Consider the following 18,985-nt stretch of genomic DNA (forward strand, 5'->3'; position numbering starts at 1 on the left):
ATGGAATATTATGCAGCCATCAAAAGGAATGAGATCTAGCCATTTGCAACGATGTGGATGGAACTGGAGGGTATTATGCTGAGCGAAATAAGTCAAACAGAGAAAGACGTGTATCATATGACCTCACTGATATGAGGAATTCTTAATCTCAGGAAACAAACTGAGGGTTGCTGGAGTGGTGGGGGGGTGGGAGGGATGGGGTGGCTGGGTGATAGACACTGGGGAGGTTATGTGCTCTGGTAAGCGCTGTGAATTATGCAAGACTGTTGATTTTCAGATCTGTACCTCTGAAACAAATAATGCAATATATGTTAAGGAAAAAAAAAAGAAGAAGATAGTGGGAGGGGAAGAATGAAGGGGGGGAAATCGGAGGGATGGACGAACCATGAGAGACGATGGACTCTGAGAAACAAACTGAGGGTTCTAGAGGGGAGGGGGGTAGGAGGATGGGTTAGCCTGGTGATGGGTATTGAGGAGGGCACGTTCTGCATGGAGCACTGGATGTTATGCACAAACAATGAATCATAGAACACTATATCTAAAACTAATGATGTAATGTATGGGGATTAACATAACAATAAAAAATTTTAAAAAATATAGTGTCGACTTTTTGTCACCAAAATAGTGAGTGATTTAACCGTTCAGTTGTGTTACTTCCATTTCTTTCACAAGTTAAAATAGCCAAAGCTTGAGCATAGATGGAATTCAGAATGTATTGCTCTTTCTCGTCATTTTGTATAATTAGACAGCTATAATTTCTGTATGAGGAGAATAGGAAGAGTAGTAGTGTGTTTAGGGGGAGACAATCCCAGAATCTGCTGGCTTCCACTCTGAAGAAGTAAAAGCCTTGAACACTATGAATAGTTCAGTACTTCTTGGTCAGATTCCTTGACAAATTCTTGACAAGCTTTGTCAATCTTAGGAAATCTTAGGATCTAGCTTTGTTATCTTAGAAAAATAATTTAATCTCCCTCTTGAAGGGAAAGTGAGGGAACCAATAATACTCATAGGTTTGTTATGAGGATTAAATGAAGTAATCCATATAAAACACTTAGAAGAATAATAGGCACAAATTAAATGCTCAATATAGGTTAGGGCCTCAGATCAAGTAACTAATCCCATTTCTCTACATTATTAATTCTCAGCACCAGATTTCTTCTCTTTTTCTTTTTGAGGTAATCAATAGCAAATACCTATTTAAATTGCTCTGAAAAGGTCCCATCATCATTAGTGAAATTTTACAAGAAATACTGAGCTAGTAAGTATAAAATCAATGTCAAAATATTATTAAAATAAGTTTATTCTAGTTGGTTCTTCATTGCTTAGGAGAAAAATGTACTTTTCTAGGTTTGGTGCTAGTCACTGGTCAATTTTGACACAATTAAGAATATTGTTATTCACTGGTTATTGTCTAAACTATGGCATGTATTTAGGCAAAGCACCTCTTAATCATACTCCATATTTATATTTCTGGTGAATGCATTTAGCTTTGATTTTTTAGCAATTTTGTGCAAGAGAACAAATTGTCACAGAGCCAGGTGGGCTCAAACATTGCTCAGAATTTGGGCACCTGGCCAAAAATTTTAGGCTAGAAATTGGATTTAAATACATATTTCTACAATTTTGAGAGAACTGTGTTAACTTTCAACTCATTAGTTCCTATTGAAATTCTGCTACACATTTTGAATATAAGCTTTTTAGTTACTGAAAGTTCAGGTATTTGAAGAAAGCAGAGAGATCTAAGGCAGATGCTCACAGCCATTTAGAAGTAACTCTCCCATATTTTGACCTCTTTTCTCCTGGTTGGTGAAAACTGCATCTAGGATGTCTCTGCGGGTGGAGGGTAAGGATTCATACATATAATTCCAGTGATTTCTGTATTTTTAAGTTTAAGGGGCATAGTGTGTTACTTTGATACATTTATATATCGTAATATGATTGCCCATGTAGCGATATTTATCACATCATATAATTATAGTGCAATATTATTGTCTGTATTCAATATACTGTGCCTTAGATCTCTATGGCTTATTTACTGCTGGTTATACTTTGTACCCTTAAACATCATCCTCTTAGTGCTCCCCCCCATACAATCCCCTGGTAATCACCATTTTACTCCATTTTTTTACAGGTTTAACTTTTTAAGATTCCACATATAAGTGATATCATACAGTACTTGTTTTTGTTTGACTTATGTTGCTTAGCATAACATGCTCAAGATCCATCCATGTTGTCACAAAGAGTAGTACATTCTCCTTTCTCATGGCTAAATAATACTATACTGTATGTATGTACCACATCTTTTTTATTTATGTATCCATTGGTGGACATTTCCAGACATTTCCATCTCTTTGCTCTTGTGAGTAATTCTGTGATAAACATGGGCATGGATATATCTCATCAAAATCCTGTTTTCATTTCCTTTGGGTATATACCCGGTAATAGAATTGCTGATTGTATGGCAGATTTTTAATTCTTTGAGAAACCTCCATATTGTTATCCTTAGTAGTTGGACCAATTCACATTCCCACCAACAAGGTATAAGGACTCCTTTCTCACCACATTCTTGCCAACACCTGTTGTCTCTTGTATTCTGGGTGATAGCCGTTTAACAGATGTGAGGTAGTATCTCACTGTGGTTTTGATTTGCATATTTCTGATGATTTGTGATGTTGAGCATTTTTCATGTGCCTGTTGGCCATTTTGATGCCCTCTTTGGAAAAACGTTCTGTCCATTTTTAAGTTATTCTGTTTGTTTTTTGTTAACTGAGTTCTTTTTGTATTTTTGTTATTAACCCCTTTTATAAGATATGCAAAAATTTTCTCCCATTCTGTAGGTTGGTTTTTCATTTTATTTGTTGTTGTTGTGCAGAAGCTTTTGAGTTTGATGGAGTCCCATTTCTTGATTTTTGCTTTTGTTGTTTGTGCTTTGGGCATCACATCCAAAATATCATTGCCATGACCATATCAATGAGCTTCTTCCTGTGTTTTCTTTTCATTTTCTTAACATGTAAAAAAATACTGAAGTATAATTGACATACAATATCATATTGGTTTCAGGTGTACAACATATTGATTTGATAATTCTATACATTACTAGATGCTTATCACAATAAGTGTAGTCACCATATGATGTTATTACAATATTATTGACTATATTCCCTGTTCTGTACTTTTCATTTTGGTGACTTCTTTATTTTATAACTGGGAGTTTGTAACTCTTAATCTCTTTGATCTGTTTTGCTCATCTCCCACCTACATCCCCTCTGGCAACCACCAGTTTGTTCTCTGTATTTCAGGCTCTGTTTGTTTGTTCATTTGTTTTGTTTTTAGATTCCACATGTAAAGTGAAGTCATACAGTATTTGTCTTTCTCTGTTTGACTTATTTCACTTAGCTTAATACCCTCTAGGTCCATCCATGTTGTTGCAAATGGCAAGATCTCATTCTTTCTCATGGCTGAGAAATAGTCTATTGTGTACTTACCATATCTTGTTTATCCAATCATCTATTGATGGACTCGGGTTGCTTCCATATCGTGGCTTTTGTAAATAATGCTATAATAAATATAGGGGTGTGTGTGTCTTTTTGAATTAGTGTTTTTGTTTTCTTTGGGTAAATATCCAGTAGTGGGATTACTGGATCATATGGTATTTCTATTTTTAATTTTTTGAGGAACCTCCATTCTGTTTTTCAGTGTTTACACCAATTTACATTCCCACCAACAGTGCACAGGTGTTTCCTTTTCTCCACATCCTCACCAACTCTTGCTATTTCTTGTCTTTTTGGTACTAGCCATTCTGATAGGTGTGAAGTGATACCTCTTTGTGGTTTTGACTTGCATTTCCCTGATGATTAGTGATGTTGAGCATCTTCTCAAGTGTCTGTTGGCCAACTGTGTGTCCTCTTTGGAAAAATGTCTATTCAGATCATTTGCCTATTTTTTTAATCAGATTTTTCTTGGTGTTCAGTTGTATAATTTTTAAAATGTATTTTGGGTATTAACCCCTTATTGGATATATCATTTGCAGATATCTTCTCTCATTCACTAGATTGCTTTTTTGTTTTCTTGATGCTTTCCTTTGCTAGGCATTTTTTTAGTGTAGTCCCAATAGTTTATTTTTATTTTATATTTTATTTTTAGTATAGTTGATGCACAATGTTACATTAGTTTCAGGTGTACAACTTAGTGATTTAACAAGTTTATACATTACGCTGTATTCACCACAAGCATAGCTACCATCTGTCCTGTTACATTGCTATTACAGTATCATTGACTATTCCTTATGCTGTGCCTTTTCTTTTTGCTTTTGTTTCCCTTGCCTGAGGAAACAGCCATAAATATGTTGCCAAGGCTGATGTCCAAGAGATTGTTGGCTGTGTTTCATTTTAGGAGTTTTGTGGTTTCAGGTCTCACATTTAGGTTTTTAATTCATTTTGAGTTTATTTCTGTGTATGGTGTATGAAAGTGATTCAGTTTCATTCTTTTGTATGTGGCTGTCCAGTTTTCCCAACACCATTTGTTGGGGAGACTGTGTTTTCCTCATGGTGTATTCTTGCCTCTTTTGTCATAGATTAATTGACCGTATAGGTGTGGGTTCATTTCCTCTCTATCCTTTTCTATTGATCTATGTGTCTATTTTTGTGCCAGGACCATACTGTTTGGATTACTACACTTTTGTAATGTATCTTGAAATCTGGGAGCTTTGTTCTTCTTTCTCAAGATTGCTTTGGCTATTTAAGGTCTTTTGTGGTTCCACACAAATTTTAGGATTATTTGTTCTAGTTCTATGAAAAATACTATTGGTATTTTAATAGGGATTGCATTGAATCTGTAGATTGTTTTGGGTAGTATGAATATTTTAATGATATAATTCTTCAAATCCATGAGCCTGGTATATCCTTTCATTTGTTCGTGTTGTCTTCAATTTCTTTCATCAATGTCTTATAGTTTTCAGAGTATAGGTCTTTCCCCTCTTTGGTTAAATTTATTCCTAGATATTTTATTCTTTTTTTGGTGTAATGGTAAATGGGATTGTTTTCTTAATTTCTCTTTCTGCTACTTCGTTATTAGTGTAAGTAATGCAGCAGATTTCTGTATATTAATTTTGTATCCTGCAGCTTTACTGAATTCATTTATTAATTCACATACTTTTTTGGTGGAGGCTTTAGAGTTTTCTTTATATAGTATCATGTCATCTGCAAATAGTGAAAGTTTTACTTCTTCCTTACCAATTTGGATGCCTTTTATTTCTTTTTCTTATCTGATTGCTGCAGCTAGGACTTCCAGTACTATGTTGAATAAAAGTGATGGGGGTGGACATCCTTGTCTTCTTCCTGATCTTAGAAGAAAAGCTCTGTTTTCCACCGTTGAGTATGGTGTTAGCTGTTGGTTTTTCATATATGGCCTTTATTATGTTGAGATAAGTTCCCTCTAAACCCACTTTGTTGAGATTTTTTTATCATGAACAGATGTTGAATTTTGTCAGGTTTTTTTTCTGTATCATCTACTGAGACGATCATATGTTTTTTATATCTCATACTAATTTTTTATTATGAATGTCTAGGCAGGAGTGTGTGTATGTGTGTGTGTACACATGAGAATTCTTTGGGGGAGCATCAGTATAACTCCATGGCCACTGCGGGCAATTAAAAATGTTTGCCCTCTGACCTGTGGTTGAATAATGACATTTGTTTTAGAAAAATGCAATATTGTTATTGATCTTGACCTTTTGTTGAACTTGCCTATTTTGAGATAAACTCAGTATTTTGAGTGTTATAATTTTTTTGGTTTCTCTATTACACCTGAATCCTTATGAGAAATTTTACCACTTGAAGAAATGAAAAGTTTATTCAATAGACCAGGTGTTGCTATATTTCTTACAGATGTTGCCTATTCTCCATGAAGAAATCCTCTAGTCAAATTAAAATGAAGACTTCTCCTAGTCACCTTTGACAGGTATTCCATGTTTAGATTGAATTTGAATTTGAAATGGTTAGTTGGTATTCTTTTTATTTCAGTCAGGTGGACCTGTGATGTGTTGATTTAGCGTGATTCACAGACAGTTATAAAAAGATACATATTTGTTTTGTAACAAGAAGGTATGGAACTTGTTAACAGTTGTTGATGTTGCTGGTAAATGGAATCATGGATAAATATGCTAGGAAGTCCAGCATGGAAGATTCTGTAGCTTAGTATAATTATTTACATTTCTTCTATGGAATGATGCATTTCTGTGTCATAAAAGGACCATTACAATATTTCAGTTTTTAATTCTTGTGTTAGCATGTTTGGATTGTCAAGTAAACAGTTATTTCAAGCTATCTGCTTTATAGCTACTACTATCAAGCCATATTTATCATAATTATAATTTGGTACTTAGCATTCATACTGGGAAGCGTAATAATACTCAGTATTTGGTAAAACTAAAAAAACAAACAACAACCAACCAACGAACGAAAACAAAATAACAATAACAAATTTACTCCACAGTTTCAGTACAAACACTAGGCAATAATGGCTATAATTTTTATTAAATTGTATGCAGTATCTTATGGGTTCTATTGTGTCTCCCCAAAAAGATAAATTGGTATGCTAATCCCCAGTACCTCAGAATATATGACCTTATTTGGAAACAGGATCTTTACAGAGGTAATCAAGTTAAAATGAGGTCATTAGGATGGACCATAATCCAGTATAGCTGGTGTCCTTATTAAAAGGAAAAACATGTGGACAGGGGTGCCTGGGTAGCTCAGTCGTTAAGCGTCTGCCTCCGGCTCAGGTCATGATCCCAGGGTTCCGGGATTGAGTCTCGCATCGGGCTCCCTGCTCTATGGGAAGCCTGCTTCTCCCTCTCCCACTCCCCCTGCTTGTGTTCTCTCTCTCGCCGTGTCTCTCTCTCTCTGTCAAATAAATAAATAAAATCTTAAAAAAAAAAAAAAACTTTGGACAAAGAAATACAGACGTGCATGCACCCTGAGAGAACACCATATGAACATGAAGGTGGAGATCAGGCTGATGAATCTACAAGACAAGGAGTGCTATAGACTGGCAACAAACCATGAATGTAGGAGAGAACCATGGGACAGATTCTTCCTCATGGCTTTCAGGGAGAAGCAAGCCTTCCAACACCTTGATCTTGGACTTCTAGCTTCCACAATTGTGAGATAATAAATTTTTGTTGTTTACCCATCCTGTTTGTGATACTTTGTTACTGCAGCCCTAGCAAAGTAATATATTCATTTCAGACTCTTCATATTGTAATAAATCCGGGAAAAGTTTGAAAATACAATGATTTTTAAATGCCCTCTGTGTTACAGAGGTTTTAGTTACAGGTAGCAGACTCCACTCTAGATAATTTAAGATGGAAAAAACTTATTATTAAGTTTTTTATTATTATTAAGTTTGCATATGAATATTTTACTAGCCTTTCTCCCAAGGGGGAGACCTCAAGTCTCATCAGCCCTGCCTCTGTTTTGGGCAATGTGCAGTATGTTGTATGAGATCTGAATGTGATTTCTTGTGGAATGCTCACTTGTGAATTAATATATGACTATATAAGTTATTTGCTCTCTGTGCATCCATAAACAATATCAAATAGGATACTTGGATGGCTTCAGTAAGAGCTTTTGTTTCAAGAATGGGAGAATGTGGAACACGCAGCATCCCAGGTCTATAGCAAATCCCGCTATGCAGACAGCAGAGACTCTCTTTCCTGGCCTTAGAATACATTTCTTAAGACTATCTGGTAGCACCTGGTTCTGCTATTGAATAAGACCCCCTTGCCTATTGTCCTTTACGGTCCCATTCTTCACTTTCTGCTAGACTCTTTTCTGTTCGGTGTCTTCTGGGGCCACATCTGAAGGAGGCACTGGGTAGTACACCCTGTTGGCAGCCACGCAGACTTCAAAGTGCACTTCTTTGCTTCGCAGGTCAGAGAAATGCGGGCTGCTTTAAGGGTTAAAGAGCCTCGGCTATTGATGGCCAGTCTTGCAGTTTCTTTGGCAAAAGAATTCCTTCAAAATTGTAGTGCACTTTTGGTCAGTTTCACAAGTGAGTTAAGATCCATCAAAATCAGTGTCCTAATCATTTTTAGTCTCTTTATTTATTTATTTTGAAAACTTTATTTTGTGGCCTCTGTGAGTCAATCATTTCAAATAATGTGTGAAAGAGTTATACCTCCTGCTAAAGCTGCAGTTTTGTAGTTGTTTTTGTTGTTGCTGTTGTTTTTGTTTTTGTCTTGTTTTGTTTTGTTTTTAAAGATTTTATTTGAGAGAGAGAGAGGGTGAGAGAGAGTGTGCACAAGAAGGGGGGAGAAGCAGAGGGAAAGGGAGAAGCAGGGAGCCCGACGTGGGGCTCAATTCCAGGACCCTGAGATCATGACCTGAGCCAAAGGCAGACGCTTAACTGACCAAGCCGCCCGGGTGCCCCGTTGCTATTGTTTTCTTAACATAAATTTTTATATTATGAAAATTTTAAACATAATGAAAAAAAGAATTGTTGAGAAAAATTCCCATATATTCATAATCTAGATTTAGCAATAATCAAAATATCACTTCATCTCTCTGATTTTATTTTTGCTAAAGCATTTTAAAAAAAACCCAAACCATTGTTATTTCACTCCTACACTTTAGTATCTAAAACAAAAAAAGAGGATATTTCCTTATATAGCCACTCTTCCAATTTCAACTCTAACAAGACAAATAATATTTTTTGTCAAAGTCTGATGTATAATCCACAATCATATTTCCAAGATGGTCTCAAAGATTTTTTAATAGTTATTTTTTTTTGAACTTGGGACTGTTATGTGCCTGTCCCAATATAGGATAGCTCATCCTCTCTCTCTTTTTCTGCCTCTGTCTCTATTTCTTTACGTATAATGCCATCAATTTGTTTACGGAAATAGGGTCTGGTGGCCTAATTATTAATGCCTTGTGTTCTGGATATGGTTGCTTGCTTTCTTGTGACCTCATTTAAATTGTGCCTTTGTCTCTACCTTTTCTGTAAATGAACATTAACTCAACCTTGATTAGATTCAGCTTTTTTTTTTTTTTTTTTTGGCAAGACTATTCATAGGTGATTCTGTGTAACTCTATTAATATATTAGTTCATAGGTGACCATTCCACAAGTGTCAGGTTGTCCCATTTTTAATGGTAATTAATCTGCAGATGTGTCAGTCTGATCCCTTCATTGTAAGTGCCCACGAAACATTGATCTAATAATTTTATATTGATGACCATTGCCTGATGCAGCTATTATATTAGGGGATGCCAAAATTGTGATTTTCTTATTTTATCATTTCTTCCATATTTATCAGGTGGAATTTTATAATGAAGAACTTTCTCTCAAGAACTACTTAAAATACAATTCATAGAGGAAAGGCAGGGAAAATGCATAATTCTTTCTTATTTGTTGTCATTTTCCACAGTAAGGAGTTGGTTCCTGAGTAACTTCCAATAATATTCAGGGAGTCGTTACTATTGTTTTGGTCTTTGGGGGGCTTCCCTTTTTCATTTCTTCCTGTTGTCCTCATCCTTGTCGTTCTTCTCCTCCTTTGCTGCTTCTTTTCTCAATCTCTCCCCCTCCCTCCCTCCCTTTCTCTCTCTGTCTCTGTCTCTCAAGTGTAGTTGTGAAATCATGGATATTTTATGTATTTAAGCATTTCTGTCAATGACATTTGTTACTGCTATATGCTCAAACTGCTCAGTCTTTGACCAGCGAGAGGCTCAGTGCTCTTTTGACGTAGCCCCTTAGGTCCTTGGAAGATTCCCTGCCCTTTTGTGGCCACATCTTTTAACTGTTTCTGTTTCCTGTATGGAAATAGCTAGATTTGTCAACTCTGTAAGTTTCCAAATTCTAGGACTCTCCTTCAAATTCTCTTTCGGACTTCAGGCAAAGAGAGGAAAGAGCACCTGTTTTAGAAGAGATGGGTTCTCTTCTGTCTCTTCTGGAAGGTTTCCTAGGTGGGTCTCTCTTACAAGGCTTTGCTGAAAGAAGCAGGAAGCAAACACTACATACTAATATTCTGAAATGTCCTAGCATTTTATCTCATGCTATAGCTTTAGTTGGCATGTGTCTATGTTCTTAGGTACAGCAGATCATAATTTGACCAAATGGTCATCATCACATAATGGTTGTTGTCAGCTTTCCTGTTGGTAGCATCTTTATCCTGGCACCAACCACCTGACTGCCTCCCTGCTACAATAAACCAGTACCATAATTTATGTTTTGTTATTGCAGCAAAGAACTGTATTCTCTAGTATAAGACCTATTTCTAAGCTACATAAAACCAAATGCATTCTAGTTAGTTTAAGCTGAATGGGATTTATTAAGGATATGCATATCTTGGAATCATAGGAAGAACTGAAGACATGTACTTTAGGTTGAGCTCATAGGAAAGACTTCAGATTACACTGGAGAACTTGAGGAATATTTAAATTATGGAAGTATGTAGTTTCAAAATATGCATGTTAGAATCTTCGATAAATGAAAATCTGCTAAATCATTAGACAACTGTCTCTGTAGTTAGGCTAAAGTGTATATGGATTCTGGTGAAGATTAGAGAAAATCAGAGGCTAACTTCTGTCACTTTCTAGTTTATTGATTTAATGAAAATGACTTAAATACTTTGAGATTATTTCTCCATCTCTTACCTGAAAAATGATCTAAGCATAAATGAGATAATACTTGTCAGGTGTTTTTAGCATGTCGGTTGAATTGCACTATGTAAATTGAACCAGAAGTAACAAAATATAAGTTTCTTTGAGTTAAAATATGAGGAAGAAGCTGGTTAAAGCACTAACGCATTCTCCATAACAGTCAAGATACAAGCTGAGGCTTCTACTCTAGCGACTTGCCAGATGAAAAACTTTTGCCTGGCATTGGAATGTGAGTTTAAATTCATGAGGTGCAAGATATAGGGCAGTTGTAGGGAAATTACGGGCAACAATAATGCCTATACACTGTAATAAATAATCTTCCAAAAGCCCATGAATCATAGCAATTACTACGTTCCTTTAACTATCCAGAGAAATTTACTGTTAATCCTGATGTGGATGTTTCGGCTAGTCCAGAGTTAAGGGAATAATTTCACATTAGACATGTTCTCCCCTCTGCGGAGTGAAGTCTCACAGTGTGTCTGACAGTACTGTTTCTTTCTTTTTTTAAATTTTTTTTTAAAGATTTTATTTATTTGAGAGAGAGAGCACACCCATGCGTGTACACAGGGGCATGAGTAGGGGGAGTGGCGGCAGGGGAGGGAGATGGACAAGCAGGCTCCATGCTGAGCACTGGGCACGGAGCCCTTCATGGGCTAGATCTCCCAACCCTGAGATCATGACCTGAGCCAAAATCAAGAGCCAGCCACTTAATCGACTGAGCCACCCAAGTGTCCCTCTTTTTTTAAATTTTAGTTCTAGTATGGTTAAGTACAGTCTTCTATTATTTCCAAATGTACAATATAGTGATTCAACAATTCTATATATTAGTGCTCATCGTGATAAATATACTCTTAATTCCCTTTACCTATTTCACCTATTTCCCCACCCACCTCCCCCGCCTCCCCTCTGGTAATTATCAGTTTGTTTTCTGTAGTGACAAATCTGGTTTTCGGTTTGTCTCTTTTTGTTTTGTTCCTTTTTTTTTTTGTTTTTTGAATTATACATAGGAGTGAAATCATATGGTATTTGTGTTTCTCTGTTTGACTTCTTTCACTTAGCATAATACTTTCTGGATCCATTCATGTTGTTTCAAATGACAAGATTTTATACTTTTTAATGGCTGAATAATACACACACGCGCGCGCACACACACACACACACACACACACCACATCTTCCTTATCCATTCATCTATTGATGGACACTTGGGTTGCTTTCATAATTTGGCTATTGTAAATAATGTTGCAATAAACATAGGGGTGCATATGCATATAACTTTTTTAATTAGTGTTTTTGTTTTCTTTGGACAAATACCCAGTAGTGGAATTAACTGGATCTTATGGTAGTTCTATTTTTGATTTTTTGAACAACCTCCATATTGTTTTCCACAGTAGCTGCACCAGTTTGCATTTCCACTAACATGAGAGCTTCTTTTTCTGCGTATCTTCACCAACGCTTGTTGTTTCTTGTGTTGTTGATTTTAGCCATTCTGACAGGTGTGAGGTGATATCTCATTGTGGTTTTGATTTGCATTTCCCTGATAATGAGTGATGTTGAGCATCTTTTCATGTAACCATTGGCTATCTGTATGTCTTCTTTGGAGAAATGTCTGTCATGTCTTCTGCCCATTTTTAATTGGATTATTTCTTATTTTGGTTTTGAGTTGTGTAAGTTCTTTATATATTTTGGATACTAACATTTTATCAGACATGTCATTCGCAAATATCTTTTCCCATTCAGTAGATTGTCTTTTAGTTTTGTTGTTTTCTTTGCTGTGTGGAAGCTTTTTTATTTTGATGTAGTCCCAATCAGGGAATGTGTTGGGGGGAAATCTGGAAATGTAGGAGAGATAATACAGTACATTGTATGTCAGGCAAAGGGTTTTAAACCCTGAAGGGATGTGATCAAATATGGAGTAACATATGGAATTGGGGAAACCAAAGTTACTTGGTTGGCTCGTGGTTGTTGGAAAGGTTCAGGCTAGAGATCAACTGGTGTGCTCTAGAAAATATAGGGAGTAAGGAATAAATTCTAGTGCTGTGTAGGTGATAGAATCAATTGAACTTTGGGAGGAAAGAGTTAAAGTATCTGGTAGTCATCCTATGATTAATTTATTCCCTTTACCAGTAAGATGCCTTGGGAAAAAGCAAAGAAGTCAGGTGACTTGGTCTAATCTTCTTGTTAACTGGCTCTCCAAGTGAATAGATAAATGATATTTCTAGGAAGAAAGATCTTCTCTAGTGAAGGACTTTGCCATATGACCTTGGCTAAAGGATGACTTATGATAAATAAGTAAAGAATCTATAAGGCATGGCCCCTACACAAGCTATTTATTTCTCTGGGTACCTTTTTTGAGTTCTTCATTGATTATTTGGAGGCAGAGAGTAAATATCTTATGTCAGAAATAAGGGACTGGGGAGGCACAAGGGATGTCCCAGACCACTCTTTGTTTCATCTGTGCCTCTATTTTCAAAATTATTAGTTAAGCCTGATACTCTAATCTCTCTTTCATGGGAGTCTGAATGATTTTTTGATCCTGTGTCAGGAGCAGCTCAGACTTTGTGACCTAATGGATGTAGGTGAGAGAGAGAAAGAGATATAGAGGATGACTCCAGAGTTGGTGATGGCCTTACATGAAATGAGGCATCCTGGAGCAGTGAGGACCTGCCCTTCTCCTTAAGGAGAATATGATGAGGTCGGTTTTAGACCTTTTGAATTTGAGTTATCTGTGTAATTTTCAGGTGGAGATATCTCATACACTGGTACTGGAGATCAGATGATCAGTAAGTTTGGAGAGGCAGAGAATGTGCTGAGGCTGTTGAAGATAGATAAAGAGCAACCTGGAAAATGATACTGAGAAAGGTCAGTTGGACATTGGAAATATCATAAGAGAGAAGTGGTTGTAGAATCTATGGGAAAAACAAGTTTTAAGCACAACAGTGTAAATGGTACAGAGGGTTGACCATAGATTAAGACTGAAAACATCAGTTAGATTTACCAATTAGTAGCTCATCAGTGATTTTAGAAATAATTAAAGGAAATTGTAAATTTGTAGTGGTAACAAATTGTGTGACTGGGAGATAGTCTCTGGTGTAGATACAGAAGTAGAGAGGGTAGATAATGGGATTCACCCAGCCTTGTGGATGCTTAGTGTGGGTCTTATGAAAAATAGAGCAGAGCTAGTTAAGGATGCTGATGAAAGAGGAATTGATAGAACCAATTGCTTCTTCCAGGATGTGTAAAAACATCAATAAAGCTATGATAGTCTAAATAACTTGTAGTAGCATCACTTGGGATGTTGGCTAAAATTGAATATTTGTTCCCTACTGAATTAGAATCTCTAGGGGATGGTGCTATAGAATATTCTTCTTTAAGCACTTTCCAGATTAATTTTTAGCAACCTGTTTAATTATAAACAAGTGGGTTCTAAGAAAAATTATGATCTTGCTGAAATACTAAGTGAAAAAACAGGACAGAGATCTGTATGCATAGAATGCTGTTAATTATATTGAAAAAGATGCAAGTCAATGTTCATGCATTAAAAAGGCTAGAAGGAAATGCCTTTAGTTATTTCTAGCTTGTAGGACTTTAAGTAACTTGTATTTGTTTTTTTCAAGTCTTTTAATTATAGCTTATACTCTTTCAGAATTAAAGATAAATTATAATTATTAAAAATTGGTAGCTAATAAATGATGTATTTCTACATATTGGATTATAGATACAGATACAGAGAGAGAGAATACTGTCTTAAAGAGGCTGTTTTAATAAGGATGGAAGGAAGAAAGAACATCAAAGCATTTTATATCTGAATTAGGTATAGAGAGAAAGATATGAGAGGAACATGGCGTAAAAGCAGAACTTTGTTTTTGAAAACCAAATCCATGTACTTCATAAGTTTGCCTAGAGTGGCCCATCCTCTAATACTCTGAAGACTACATGTATTCAAACTTTCAGCTCCTACCCATTTTGGTTTTTTTTGATCAAGACCAAAACTGTCCAAGTGTCATGGATTAAATAAAAAAAAAAAAATACAGACAACTTTGTAGAATCAGTACAGTGATTTAGAGGGAACATCAGTCTGATAAAAAGCTGAGGCCATGAATCCAGCTGTGTTAGGAAAATCCCAAAGGCCATCTTAGAGAAGTGGCTGAAATCTGCCATAGATTTCTGGTCACCTAGGAGTATATCTGTCAAAAACTATTCTGACAAAACTGGAGCACAGAAGACCAGAATATTCTTTGATAGCTTAAATTACAGATTTTTTTTTTTTTACTAAGTGTTTGATAAAGCTGGTGTTATCACAGTGTTATCAGAGGAAAATGTGTCAGATTCATTGGTGTTTACCAAGTAATCATTATAGGCTAGATTCTTTGATGAGGGATATCAACATGTCTATATCATAAATACGATCCTTAACTTCAGTGAACTTACAAGTGGGGAGACAAAACAAATATCTTTATCCTGAAGATAAAGGTAGATATTAAAGATACAGAGCCAAAGGAAGACATGAAGGGAGTAGATTATAGCCAGAAAAGCCTTTGAGAGGTGATGATTGCAGGAGTGTAGGCATGAGATAGCCCTAGCTTGAACTGAGCTGATGACAATGTAAATGGAAAAGAGGGGAAGAGTCTGAGAAATATGGTGAAGAACTAATCATTAGGACTTCTGGACTGCTTATTGAGTACAAGGGAGGTGGGGAGGTAGATTCAAAGGTGACTCTAATACTTTCATTCATGCCTACTACCTAGAAGAACTCACAGGCATATAGAAGATGAGAGGAAGGGCTGATGAGTCATTTATTATATCAAGTTGGTCATCATTGGCATAGTCATATCCATGAGAATTTGTACTTCTGTTCTCTTCAGAATGTGCTTTCATGGACAGAGGATTGCCAATGAATACTCTAGATAGATAGATTACCAGGGGAGACACTAAGGTTGGGGATGGGGCAAATTTTGGCTCAAATATTTTTCTGGTCACTAACTCAAGACAACAAAGATAGACCATATGCCATATATATATATATAGTTGCTTCACTTTCAACACTATTAATTCAAAATCTCATGGCTCAAAATATCTTCTCCTGCTAGCTTGTGTGATCGCTGTCTGTTATAGCCACTTTCTTTCAATTCATCAGCCTTCCTTTGTTCACTGCCCTCATTATCTAATTTAGGTTACAGCTTTATAATTGCCATCACTTTCCTGGAAATAACCTGAACACTCTTGTTCTTCTGCCTTTTTCTTCTTTCCCCAGTCCCTCTTGTGCCTTTGATTAGACCCAGCTAGCAAATTTCCCCAGTTATAACCAAGAGACTTGGACATGCTGGAGAAAGCCACATAATAGAACAGATCACCTCTATTAAAAATCCATGAACACTAGCCTTAATTAGACAGCCAACACTGCCTGACAATTCTCCTGTGCTTTTCTGATAAACTCTTCTCATCTTCACAATGTATTCTTATTGCAGCTTTTTTTTTCAAACCTCCATTTACCTCACCTATTCCTGTCCATCACTCTCAGCAAATGTCTTTCCCTCTTTCTTTACAGAAAAATGGAAGCCATTACATTAATTCATCTTCCCGCTGCCAATGGTACAAACCTATCCACAACTGAATCCAACTTATGTGCCTTTTCTTCCATGACAGTAAGAGAGGAACTGTCCTTTCTGCCTGAGGATGGTTCTTCAGCTCTATGCTCTGGGTCCTATCACTGCCATTGTATTAGGAATCTTACATTAATGATTATTACTTTTATTTCTTGGCATTCAACCTCTCTTTCTCTCAACTGCATCCTTCCCATTAGCTTTCAAACTTGCTGGGTTCTTTCCATTAAAACAATAATGAAATGTCCTCAAAGTTCCTTATTTTAACCCAACTATCCTCTTACATAGTTGAATTTTTGAAAGTTATCACTTATCTTTATCCAGTTACCACCTTAATCAACTGACCTTTTTGAAACAATGGTCTCTATTTTGATGTTAACATTTCCATTTTTTCACTTTACACTTACATCTCAGCACACATCAAGCTATCTGGCTTTTTGTCCTCAGCACCTCTTTAAAACAGCCCAGTGTTTTTCATCCATGCCATTAAATCCAGTAGCTGTCTTTCCTTCCTTATTTATTTCCACCTCTTATCAGCATTTGCCATTGTTGACTCTTCTGTCTTGAAACCCTCCTCCTGTTGGCTTCTGTGCATATGGCTGTTCAGCTTGCGCCTAACTGAGGGGATAAAATCAAAGGTGTAATCCTCTATCCAAGCCTTGTAAAAAAGCTTGGACCAGTGCCAGACCAGAGGAAAAAGGTGATTTTTCTGTTCCTCCATTTATCAGGGACACTTTTAGGATTCTTTTTTTAAAAGATTTTATTTATTTGCAAGACAGTGAGAGCATGATAGAGCAAGCACGAGTTGGGGGCGGGGGCAGAGGTTGAGGAAGAAGCAGACTCTCTGCTGAGCAGGGAGCCCAATGTGGGACATGATCCCAGGACTCTGGGATCATGACCTGAGCCGAAGGCAGGCCTTTAACCGACTGAGCCACCCAGGCGCCCCACACTGTTAGGGTTCTTAATTTTAGGACACAACGGTATGCTTATCTTGTTGTCTCTTCTTTTTGTTTCCATCATTCTCTACCTAGAAATTAAATATTAGAGTTACTTAAGTTTTGTTACCATTCCCATGTCACTCAGAGATCTAATCCATCATAATGCAATGATCACTTATTCACTGATGGCTCCCAAATTTATATCCATAGCAGACTTGAGTGCCATACCCAGTGGTAACTAAACTCCTATTCAGAGTTGTGAATATGTGAGTGACATGTCTGATTTATTATATTCAAGTTAACAAGTTCTGAACAAAATTCATAATCGCCCTCCTTCTCTCCTACCGGTACCTATTTCAATTTCAGTAAATGGCCGTTTTATGCATTCTGATACTTACGCCAGAAACCTAATAATCTTCCTTCACATATTTCTCTTCTTGTTTTTCTTTTAGAGTTGAAAGGAATTGTAGCTGTTTGCTAGCTTAGAAATATTTCATCTGAGGCGCAGGGACCTCTTAAAGGTCTGTGAATTTTCTGATATTTGATTCACAATTATTTATGCATTATCATCTGAGCATTTTTAGGAGAGCAGAAGGTGCCTACTCTTCATGAGTCTCCAAGTGGTCTATAATCCAAAAATATTTTGATAATATTAATCAAGATTTTGATTAACTCTTGAATGAGGAAACTGAAACTCAGAGAGGTTAAGTGACTTTGCGAGGGTAATAATTCTGACTAGAGCCAAAATAGGACTTGAACCTAGGCTCCTGACCTACAGGCCATTACTCTTTTCCCTTTAACGCATTTAGTGGTCAAAATCAAATCGGTTGGCCGTCGCCTCTTACCACAAATAAAACTGCACCGATAGTAATGTAAGCCTGAAGATACTTGTTCTTTGCTGTGCATAAGCATTGGAAAATTTCCTATTTGTAACTTATTTCAAATAGGTTATGCTTATATGCAAAATATATTTTTATCACATTTTATATTTATATTTAAACATTTTTAGAATGAACTTCTTTTTAACTTGTTTGTGCAAATTAATTTCCATTATGTTTCATGTGCCCTTATCTATCGGATTTTTGATTCCTTAATCACCTAGGCCAATTCCCAAGGCTCCAAGGCCTATTTTGCTGTTGAATGAAAGGATTAGGCTCTGCTACTATCACAGGATGTAAAAATGACAAGGGAAACCTTGTACAAGATGTTACTTTTATTAACTTAGTAGTTCCACTTTTTATATTAAGGTCTTTTAAGTATCTGGAGTACTCTTGTATGTGGTATTCAAAGGTAGAATTGCAGGGTTTTTTTGCTTTTAATTTAAGTTCAATTTAGTTAATATATACTGTCTTATTAGTAGAATTTAGTTATTCATCAATTGCATGTAACACCCGGTGCTCATTACATCAAATGCTGTCCTTAATGTCCATCACCCAGATACCCCATCACTCCACCCCTCACCCTCCAGCAACCCTCAGTTTGTTTCCTATGATTAAGAGTCTCTTATGGTTTGTCTCCCTTTCTGTTTTTGTCTTATTTTTCCTTCCCTTCCCCTATGTTCATCTGTTTTGTTTCTTAAATTCCACATATGAGTGAAATTACATGGTATTTGTCTTTCTCTGACTGACTTATTTCACTTAACATAATACCTAATGCCCTCTATTTCCATCCACATTGTCGCAAATGGTAAGATTTCATTCTTTTTGATGGCTGAGTAATACTCCATTGTATATCTATCTATCTATATCTATATCTATATCTATATCTATATCTATATCTATATCT

General features: G+C 36.3%; 1 protein-coding gene across 9 annotated transcripts in view; it reads left to right on the plus strand.

The window, feature by feature from the left end:
• KCTD8 (potassium channel tetramerization domain containing 8) overlaps positions 1-18,985 on the plus strand; it is a 238,303-nt gene that overhangs the window by 11,087 nt on the left and 208,231 nt on the right. The window contains exon 2 of one of the 9 annotated variants that reach the window (XM_035005056.1): positions 5,886-6,631. The exons of the other annotated variants lie outside the window; for them this stretch is intronic. Within the exon in view, the coding sequence (XP_034860947.1) occupies positions 5,886-5,905 (20 nt within the window). The 3' untranslated portion in view covers positions 5,906-6,631. Of the gene's footprint in view, positions 1-5,885; positions 6,632-18,985 lie in introns of those variants that run through there. 9 annotated transcript variants of the gene reach the window in all.

Source organism: Mirounga leonina, unplaced genomic scaffold (assembly GCF_011800145.1).
Source record: "Mirounga leonina isolate KUSES-001 unplaced genomic scaffold, KU_Mleo_1.0 Mir_129, whole genome shotgun sequence".
Taxonomy (NCBI): domain Eukaryota; kingdom Metazoa; phylum Chordata; class Mammalia; order Carnivora; family Phocidae; genus Mirounga; species Mirounga leonina.